Source organism: Ciconia boyciana, chromosome 19 (assembly GCF_034638445.1).
Source record: "Ciconia boyciana chromosome 19, ASM3463844v1, whole genome shotgun sequence".
Lineage (NCBI taxonomy): Eukaryota > Metazoa > Chordata > Aves > Ciconiiformes > Ciconiidae > Ciconia > Ciconia boyciana.
In genome coordinates, this window is record NC_132952.1 from 7,034,504 (window position 1) to 7,045,066 (window position 10,563).

The following is a 10,563-nucleotide window of genomic DNA, read 5'->3' on the forward strand; positions in this document are numbered from 1 at the left end:
GGGTGAGCTGTATCATTTGACACTCTGAAGTAGGTAACCTGTATTCTGCTTTGGTATCCCTGTCTAGGATTCCCAGGGAGACACCCCCCTGCATTATGCTATCACTGCAGATTACAAAGTTGTTATTGAGATTCTCACTGAAGTACCCAACATAGACTTCACTGTCCAGAATGGTCAAGGCTTCAACCTGCTCCACTATTCTGCTCTAAAAGGCAACAAGCTGTAAGTGACCTTTTTTCACTTTTACTGCTTTTACAGATGTTAACTCGTGCTTGCTGTTTTAACAGTAAGAAGTTAGCAGATGTAGTTCTAGATAGCTAGGAACGCAATGGTTGGTTATACATTTCTTGGGTTTAGAAGTGGCTAGGTATAGCTGTTGCCCTCCTTCATGCATTCACAGGAAACTGCTGCCTGCTTTCCCCATCCCATCTTTCTCATACCTCCCTAGCTTGGCTAGGAAATCTGTCTGCTTCTGGGTAGTCTCCTTGGATGTTTGGGTTCACACATGGAAGGACAGGAGGAGGTCTGTAGTAAACAGTACTTGAAAAGACTGTTTCTAACTGAGAGCCTCTGGAATTCTTCCAAGGATAAATCTGCTCATTATTTTCATAGCAGTGTGAGTTTACCCTACTTTATTAAATGATAACTGAGGGCTTTTGTTTTATCCTTGCAATTCAATCTGTGAGATAGAGGGAGTGCTCTGCATCACAGGTGCCAGCTCATGGTGCTGCCTATTAAAACACGAACATTCATAACTACTGAGCAGAAGGGGCAGGCCTGTCTCTTCTGCATTGTTTTCCTTTCTGATAAAGTAACTCCTCCATCTCTGTTAACCTCCAACACTGTAGAGCCATAAAGAAGATTCTAGCAAGAGCTCGGCAGCTGGTTGACTCCAAAAAGGAAGATGGCTTCACTGCCCTGCACCTTGCTGCTCTCAATAATCACAAAGAAGTGGCAGAAATTCTCATCAAAGAGGTAAGAAATAAAACAAAACCACCAACAACAAAACCTCCCATCTGTCCCGCTCCCAAACCCCCACGTTTCCTAAGCACTACTGAGTTAATGCTGGGACTCACAAGACTGTCTCTATCTCTTTGAAGAGCTGGCATCGTTTGCCAGACTTTGAAGAACAGGAGTTGGCATTCATGGGGGTATTTTGCTTTGGCAGTAGAGGAGAAGGGTATCTTGCAGGCTAGAACAAAGTGGGTTGGAACTGGAGCTTGCTGGGAAATGTGCAGTGAAGTGATGGGCATGAAGGGAAAAGACTTCAGAATAGCTGGTAACCTGCTCATTAAGGAGTGTCTAGATCTGTATTCAGAACCTTCCCTGCCTCATAGGTGCAGGTCAGAGCTCAGTTTCCTTCACGTCAGGTGTACGCTGAAGCTCCCCAGCTACTGGTCATTCTATGGTGGCTTTCTCACTCTTCATTTTCATGAAAGAATATCTGAAGGCATGTATTTCATTTGAATGCAGAACAAAATATTTTGACATGTTTACTCCAGGTTATTTATCTTTCTTCAGTCTTAAGTAAGTGCTAGATCTGCCCCTGGTGAGCAGCGTTCTTCAGCAATGAAAATGACAAACTGAAGGATGGCAATCTAACTGGCATTTTGCTGTTGATTTTTGTGGAGTCAAAGCTAGCCTCTGTCTCTGCTTTCACGTGATAGTGGCAATGAAGGTGACAACTACATGTCAGCACTCCTGGGTTTTGTTTCTTCTTAGTGGTTCATTGCCTGCGTTTCTCCATCTTTACAAGTAGATCCAAACCATTACAACAAGGCTTTAATGGATTTGTAAATGAGTGCTGTGGAGGAGCAATGTCTGTGAGCACTAAGTACTTAGTACTAAGATTGCTTTATTTCTGGCATAATCCCTGCATTAGCATAGCCATATCTTTAAAGGCTCTCTGTCTCTAATCCTTGCTGCTGCCTTCCCCTGCAGGTTTGGCAGAGGGGCAGAATGATTCAGATTTGAACAAGTTTTTCTCCTCTTTGCTTTGAAGAAGGGAAATCAAAGCGCAACAGGCAGCAAGGAATCAATATTGCTTTAGAGGAGCTAGTCCATGACTGTTTGCTTGGAGTAGTTCCAGGATTTGTTTCTGTCAGGGAAGTGACGAGTTGTCATATCCATGTCATCACCAGGAAAATGTTATCTGTGTGTCGGTTGGGCACTTGGCTTCCGATCTTCCTTTTCTTGGTGTTTGAGGTGTGTGGACCATATGGCTAAGAAACAGAGGGCTGGGTCACGTAGCTCTCTTGGAGGTTCTATACTGCTGTCGTGACAAAGGTGGACTTGAGACTTGGGGCCTCAACAAGCACCACAGCTGCAGCACTCTTCTTCAGCCAAACTCAGCAGCAACAGCTCACTCTGTTTGATGCAATCCTTCTCTTCAAGGGTCGCTGTGATGTCAACCTCAAGAACAACCGTAACAAGACACCGCTGCACCTGGCTGTCATCCAGGGACACGTAGGGATGGTGCAACTGCTGGTCAGCGAAGGCAGTGATGTCAATGCTGAAGATGAGGATGGGGACACAGCCATGCACATTGCCTTGGAACGGCAGCAGCTAATGTCCGTCATGATGGAGAAGCATGAAGGGGAGATGGGGTTGTCCCTCCTTTCCAAGGTGAGCTGGGAATAGGAGAAATTCCAGCACCAAGGGCAGGAAAATGCTTGATGTTAGAATGACAGTAGATAGTGGGATCGAAGGGGGCAAAGGAAGGCAGGGAAATTGTGTAAAGCCAATGCAGATGGGGAGCGTGGAAACAAACCTTCTTGCTTGTGGGAAAGCAAGAATAGATCCTCTGAGGCCTCTGAGGGTATGCTTGAATTTATAGCATGAAACTTCACAGTCAGACAACAATTCATACTGTCTCCCCCGACATTTTTATTAGCATTGTGCGCTGCTTTCTTGACATGGGAAAGGTCATGAATCTGGTTGCAGAGCCAAGAGTCCTGGGTTTAATTCATGCCCCAGAACCACAGCAATTCATTTCTGTCTGATGGCATGGAAAATATGAGGATAGCTAACCACAAACACCCCAGTTATCTGCAGATGTAGAGCGGAATGTGAGAGGTGAGACATATCAGGCTGAAGGATAAAGGCTACGTTGCTACAAAGCCTGCACTGGATTTCGCTATTGCTCTGTGTTCATGGATATATAAGGCCTTTCAGGAAAGGCCTTTGATCTAGAAATCAGTGCATGATATGCCAAAGACTGGAAGCTTAGTCTGGCTTTTTGGCAAAGATATTAAATTGGCCCTTCAAAGTGTTCTGCCATCCATGTAAATACCAACATGTGCACACACCAGATTTGCAGTGCAAACCAAGAGTGCAAACACTGGTTATACTTTATGGATGGGGTGAGAATGATTCCATTGTAGGGATAATTTAGTACGCTGGAAAATCTGGCATAGATTTTTTTGTTTTTATTGTAATTTGAAATGATCAGAATAAATTAAACTGACATTCGGAAGGGCTGCATGCTGTGTGCCAAACCACCCATTCCTCCTTTCTACCTGTTGGTGCTTGAAAAAGCCTAGTGCATTGCTGCTCTTCCATTCTGCTTGTTACCAAGCTGCCAGTGTTGATACCATGAGTTGATGGCTCAAGTGTTTGGCCAAAGATGCTCCGGCCTCAGGTCCTCAGGCTTATTGAGCCACTGACATTCCACAGAGACACCCCACACCAGCTCAGCAATCACTTCTTTCTTCTCAATTTCTCTGCCTGCAATTTGAGCAGAGGAGTCACAGCAAGGATGGGTTTTATTGTCTCACTGAAAGTCTGCATAACAGCTTTGCTAGCTGTCGGGTCTTAGCTTGTGCTAGGGACGACAGCCGATAGCTAGTCCTGGATGCAGGAAGTCTTGAAGAAACACCAGGGATCTGTGCATGTCATTCTCAATACTATTTACAGTAACATTATATCTAGATGCTGTAGACTCCTTCATGTCTAATTTTACTTGCCCTGATCTACATGCCCTGGTCTTTTAAGTCAGTGGAAAATGTTTGTTGACTTCAATTTAGTTTGGATAATATACGCAAAAACTTGGCTTTTTAAATAGCTGTCACTTAGGGCTCCACACCAGCTGTTCATCAATTGGTATGTACGGTGGTGTCTTCAGTGTACTTTGTTTTCACTGCCTGAAGAAGTGAATGCCTGTTACTATGATTAGTAATGATTAGCACCAGTTAGGACCAGTCTTATGCACTCTTGTTCCTGGAATGTAAGATTTGAATCTGCTATTTACATGCTGAAGGATCTTTTTGTGTTTTCAAAAAAGAATGCTAAATTGCACTTTCAAGTTGTAAGTACAAGGATTAAGACTGTTTAGAACTTGATTCAGATCAAAGTCACATAACAGAAACTTCTTCTATTAACAGAGAGTGTTTCTTAACATCTTTTAGCTGCAGGCTTCTGGCTTTCTTGGAAATGTAGAGCTGAACGTTGGAACTGCAATTGCATGTTACTTAGCACAAGAAGGAGCAGATATTAATTATGCAAACCATCGGGGAAAGTCTCCTTTAGACCTCATTACAGATGGAAGGATTGTCCAGATCGTCAAAGACTTCTCACAGAAATTCAGGTAAACCGTGTCCTCTGGAAACTAGCTACACTGTACTTCCTTGCAAAATGCAGAGTGCTCCCGCAGCAGTGTGGTGTCGCTGCACGCAGCTGTGGTTCCAGGAGGGATGAAGCATCTTTGAAACACTTTGGATGTCAGCCTGAGCACCTCCTGTTTCATCTGGAGCTGGTTGCTGACCCTGTGTTTCTGGAGGGGTTATTTAAGGGTACATACTGCCATTTGAAAGAGTTGGGAAAAGCAGGTTAATACTGCTCAGTGCAGACTCGGCCTCTTGACTTAGAGAGCCCTGAGGCAGTCCGAGAAGACTGGCCACTGAAGCCAAGAGCAACTTCTCTCTTGCACAGTAATTCTGGGTTCTGTTTTACTTTCGTTGGATTCTGCAGTTACAGATATTTGAAGTCTAAACAGAGAGGAAGTGCAACAAAAGAGTGGGCACCAGAATCTGCAGAATTTATTCCAGAGCTAGATAAATGTTTGTTTTTCAACCGATAAGAGAAATAGCTGAGAAAATGCCAAAGGGAGAGTAGCAAGTCAAAGATGGCTTTATCTCAGGTTCTAAGAAACATTTGTTTGGATTTTGACTTTGCAAACATGAAAGCAGAGTTCTGTTTGATCTGAGGGCACAGACCCACAGTCATGTTACCGCTGGAGGAGTAACCATGCAGCAGCCACTGTAATTGGCCATGCTTCTGGTCCACTGTAAATAACAGGTGAAATGTGTCCCTTTAAACATCTTCCATAGGAATTTTGTCAGTGGAGTATATGTTGGTTTAAGGGTTTTTTTGCTTAAAGAATGCCAGTTCTTTCAGACTTGACATTTCTCATAACAGCATACTGGTTTCTGCTTCTGTGTTGAGGTTTGAGTGGAGGATTTGGGGGGTGTCTGCAGAGTTAAGGCAGCCGCTGCAGACTGAGTGCTGCCTGCTAGATCATAGGCCTAAGTACACCATGGTGTGTCCCAGCATCGCACACAGGAGCCGTCAGGACAGGATAGTTAGCTAGACCTTAAGCTGCTTGGTTAGTCTGACTGAAATAAATGGGTGTAGAACAGGAAGAGTATCGGGGTTTATATGCATTTATAATGAAGCTACTGCCACCTTGGTAGGAAGCTAGATAGCAGTTTCCTCCCAGAAACCTACTGACTTTGTATCAAAAGACCAAAAAGCACCTCTTCACAATACTCCTGTTGGGCCAGGGATTTCTTGGCAGTACTGAAGACATTTGCTAGTAAATGACCATCCTTGTCCCTTCCGTTCAATCATTAATCAGTCTTGCAGTTTAGGTAGTAGGTCTAGCTAGCAGATGACCGGCTGGCAGGAAAAGTAATGGATGGATTGGATGCTGAGGGCTTTGTATCTGGGGCTCATAATGCCAGGACAGAAGTCCGAATCCGAGCCTGTGTTATGTAAAAAGCAAACTCACAGACAACCATCCCAGGCACTTTTCAGGAACAGGTAAATACAGAGGATCCTTAGGGCTGCACTTTTTAAGTAGCTCCTAAAAGCTGACTCCTCCCAGCAGATGGTTGTTCTGTCAATACCTTACTGTTGCCCTCCGAAAGAGCAGTTTCAACTTGTGTAAATATTAGTCATCCCTGCTCTTTCCCTTTCTTTTTAGATAGATCCAGTTGGAATCACGGCTACTAGAGGCTGAGCTGGTCCCACTAGGGCAGTGAAGGTTCACAAGTTTATGCTACCTGAGCATCTGCTGCTCTGTCTCCATGTGGAGTGTTTGCCAGGGATCAATACAATGTTATCTGGTTGCTGAAGGAGGACCTGGAGTATGTGGCTCAAATTTTATTATGTGTTCATGGTTGCAGGGAACAGCAGATTTCTTCAGACAGCTCAGCCATCACCTGCAGCCTTCGCCGTGTGCACACCACCCCCAACACAATGACCAACCTTAGTGTCTCTAGTGTGGCAGTCCCCACAGAGTGCCTGGTCTGCTCAGAGCTGGCCTTGCTCATCCATTTCTTCCCGTGCCAGCACAGTATTGTCTGTGAAGGTAAGTCCATTCTGTTTTGTTTGGTTGGTTTTTTTTTTCCTTTTTAAAAAATTTTCTTCCCTGTTCCACCACATAGCTTCCCTAGCTGGACTCTCATAAATCAAGCTCTCTTTAGACACAAAGCTTTTGTGCTGTTTGTGTCCTGAAACAACCCAAGCATGATTTCAGCACCACCATCTTATCTAAGATGTCCAAAGCTATCTATGAAAAGCACAGTGTTCTGACCACCTGCTGATGAGACCCCAGGCAGCTTTGCTTGTGCTTATAGATGCCCTGGATAAGTCAGAAAGCAAGCCAGATGTTTAAATTCTAGCTGGCAGTGCTTTATCCATCAAAAACCCCCTGAGAAGGATTTCCCTCTTCTCTGGCTTTTGTTACTGGTTTGCATTTCAGTTGTTTTAATGGCAGCCTGCTCAACCATGTCAGCAAGTTTGTTATCTCACAAGGCACTCACAATCTGACCACAGGGAATTTGGCAAGGACTGTGTGCCAGACCTGCATCCCTTTCCCTCAGAGCAAAGGGCTGTTGTGATCCACAGTGCAGCAGTTCCAGTAGCACAGAGCATTGAGGACTTAAAGGTGTTGTATTTGCTACTGGTGTAGGAAGGACTAACCCAAGCGACTAGGACATAGCTCAAAAAGAAGGTGGTGTCCTCATTTCCATGCAGAAACAATCTCTTGATCATCTAGGGAGGTCTCAGGTTGTTCAAAGCTGATGTTTTTGAGTCTGTTGTCTTCCTCGTAATTCTGGCATCAGTGGGCTTAATTGTAATCTCTTCTTGTATCATTCGTGGTAGAATGCTCCAGGAGAATGAAGAAGTGCATCAAATGTCAAGTGACAATAACCAAAAAATTGAAACAAGGTATGTTTGCCGTTCCTACTGTTAAGTGCTGTGGGAAGGGTCCTGCACAGCGTTAGTTTGAGCAGCATCAATGATTTTCAGTGAAATAAGCATAAGAAAGGGAGTTGATTTTTTTGTTGTTGTTGTGTTGGGTTTTGGGGTTTTTTTGGTTTGTGTGTGTGTGTGTGTGCCTGTTGCATTGACCACCTTTAGAGTGGAAAAGGTAGATTCTCTCAGGTGTCATGGGCCAAGCTTAAGCTGCACAGACAGGACAGGACATTTGAGGAAGCTTGTCCTGGGCCTGGCTTATTTTGTGTATTGAAAGCAAATATCATGTTCTCCATGTTGTCAGTCTAACCGTTTTCACATGCAGTGATTTAACAGTGAAAATTTGTGAGAAAGGAAAAATTATGTCTTGTGAAAGCCTTGCTTCTCCCTTGGCTGAAATTATAGTGCCTGTGCAGGGCTGGCATTAGCCAGCTATCCAGGAATCATTGAGCTGGATTGTTTTGATAAAGCTCTTCAGCCCAGTTTTAAACAGATTGTCTTCTGTCCACATTACTCAGCGTCCAGAATGGGCAATGGTGTGCATGTCAGCAGGCTAGTAGCAGGTTTGCACTTGCCTGAGAATTAATGCAGGTTGCCCACTGAAGCTTTTTCCATAGCAGTTGTGAGAATTGATGTCTTTCTAGCTGAGATCACTCTTAGGGCAAGTGCACATGAAAATGAATTCCATGTCCTGCTGCTCATGGCTTAGCACTGTGGACTCCTTTGTTGGAGTCAGGCTACAGTCTTGTGACTTGATGCCTAGACAAAAGCATAGGGGAACCAAGAATCTGGCACATGGCATTGGACATACACAGCTGGCAAAGACAGAAATCGTCTTTGGAACTCCATAATGCCAAAAATAGCAAGCTTACCTGACAGTAGGCAGGAGCATTTGTCTTTGCTACAGACTGGCAACAAAATAGTGATGAGAATTCCAAATGAGATATTTGCATGCAGATTTCCGCTGGAGGAGGAACATCAAGGTCTCTTGAGAATATCAGCAGGACTTCCCTATCAGTGATGTCTTCAGTGTTTGCCTTTAGCAAGTTCCCCGTCCCCAAACTTGCTTCACCTTTATGGATTTGAAATAACTTCTTGCACTATTGAAGTGCAACTAATTCCAGAATGTTGGGGAAAGGGACATGTATACTGAAGTGTAAAGCTACCTAATCAAAGATTGAGGAGCAGAAGACGAACAGTGGCTGTATTAAGCTGAAACCAGGACTCGTCTATTTACCTAAGCTGGCAGTTTTCCAGTATTTGGGGTGCTTTCATTTCATAGAGTTGACCAAATGACTCTCTTTGTGTAGCTTCATGTATGCAAAAGTCAATGTAAGTGATGTCAAATGGTTTATTCTTGTTTTACCATGTGTGTCCTGAAAGACTTAGCCATAAATTTGAATCCTAAATGTGAACAGGAGGTTGAGAGAACATAGCACTGATAGCACTGTAAGGATTCCCGGACTAGTATGGCAGAACATCACAACCAGCTTTGAATGTTTTCACTTGAAGGTAGCAGCAGCATATTCCAGAACACCAAGGCAGGACATTTTAGACAACATTTTGTTTCCTTTAAAAAAAAAACAACAACCAGCCAAGCTCAGACAAAAACACATGCACACACAAACCACCTGAGCAACTAAACGGAGGAAAGCAACACTGGCCAGTCTGTAAAAAGCATCATCTCAGGCTCTTTATCTGAGGAATCCCTGGATAAGGCTCAGTGAAGACAGTTCAGACTAAACTAATTGCTACTCTTGAGGGGCACAGTCTAATTAAAGAGACATTGCATGAGGCAGAGCACACTAGTGACTAACTCTCTTCCTGCTCTCCGCCCCTGCAGACAGCACCGAGGTGGAGTGCAGCCCAAGCTCTGAATCCACAGATCAGAGGAAGGTCATGGAGGAGCTGCAGAACCGCTACCGGCAGATGGAAGAGCGCATCACCTGCCCTATTTGCATCGATGACCAAATCAAACTGGTCTTCCAGTGTGGACACGGCTCTTGCCCAGACTGCAGCACAGCCCTTACTGTCTGCCCCATCTGCCGGCAGGCTATCCGGGAGAGGATTCAGATCTTTGTCTAAGGATATGCTTGCTTCCCTTCCCATTCCCACCTCCCTCCTTTACTTCCTTTTTGTTTGCATTTTAGATGAGAGGCGCTAGTCAGGCTGATGTGTTTGGCTACCTGCAAAGCCATCCTGAAAGAAAGGGAAGCAAATAACTGATGTGACTTGGGTGGAGGTGGAGGGAGTCCCCTCTACTCACAATATCATAAGGCCAAGGAGCGGTGCGTGAGGGCAGGCAGCCCCCTCACCCTGTGCTGCTGATCCATCAGAAAGACCTGAAGCAAAGCACGCTGCCCTGTCTACTGAAGGCAGAAGAGGCTTTCAGACCAGCGGCGAATAGACTTCCACATGCAGATGTCTTCAACGGCCTCCAGCTCCATCATGCCTAGTGCCCTGCAGCAGCAGATTTGCAGCCTTGCACTGCTCTGAAAGGAGATGCTGTAGGAGGATGTACCCGATACCTTGGCAGGCAATGGCAAAGCATATGCTTGCACTTCACGTGAGGAGATATCAGAGGAGATCAGTCGTGGCGTCAGTTCTCCCAGATGCCTGTCAGTGGTAGGGAGGTAATGTAAAAAGGCAGCATGCTCTCTGAACTAGTACTTACGGGCTCAGCAAGAACGTGGACTGACAGAGGCAAATCTGGATGTAATGAGATCCTAAAGACAGAGTGTGTGCCTTAGAGATAAAGTAGTGAACACTGATTGGAGAAAATATGTTGTTACAACAAATATTTCTATCCTCTAAGTGACACTCTTCTTCCTTTTTTTGTTTGGTTTTTGGTTTGTTTTTTTTTTTTTTTGGCACAACTGTGTGTTCAGAGACTCCTGAGCTTTCTATCCATAATTCCAAAGGCAGGTGTTAAATACTCCAATCAAAGTGTAAAGAAAATAAATAGTAATAATTAAGACATGAGAAAAAGGGATTTCATTTTTGTTTCTTTGTTTTGCAGAAAAACTTAATAAAATATATATTTTCCTGAGCATTAAAATGAATGTACAAACAGTAGCTGAAATA

General features: G+C 44.3%; 1 protein-coding gene across 5 annotated transcripts in view; it reads left to right on the plus strand.

Annotated features, from left to right (window-relative positions):
• MIB2 (MIB E3 ubiquitin protein ligase 2) overlaps window positions 1-10,446 on the plus strand; it is a 52,901-nt gene extending 42,455 nt beyond the window's left edge. For 3 of the 5 annotated variants that reach the window (XM_072884211.1, XM_072884212.1, XM_072884213.1), the window contains 7 exons: window positions 68-222; window positions 849-975; window positions 2,395-2,625; window positions 4,407-4,585; window positions 6,405-6,589; window positions 7,387-7,452; window positions 9,323-10,444. In XM_072884211.1, coding sequence (XP_072740312.1) covers window positions 68-222; window positions 849-975; window positions 2,395-2,625; window positions 4,407-4,585; window positions 6,405-6,589; window positions 7,387-7,452; window positions 9,323-9,564 — 1,185 coding nt within the window. In that variant the 3' untranslated portion in view covers window positions 9,565-10,444. Of the gene's footprint in view, window positions 1-67; window positions 223-848; window positions 976-2,394; window positions 2,626-4,406; window positions 4,586-6,404; window positions 6,590-7,386; window positions 7,453-9,322 lie in introns of all 5 variants that reach the window. The other 2 variants (XM_072884214.1, XM_072884215.1) reach the window with 2 other exon arrangements.
• The last annotated feature ends 117 nt before the right edge of the window (window positions 10,447-10,563 follow it).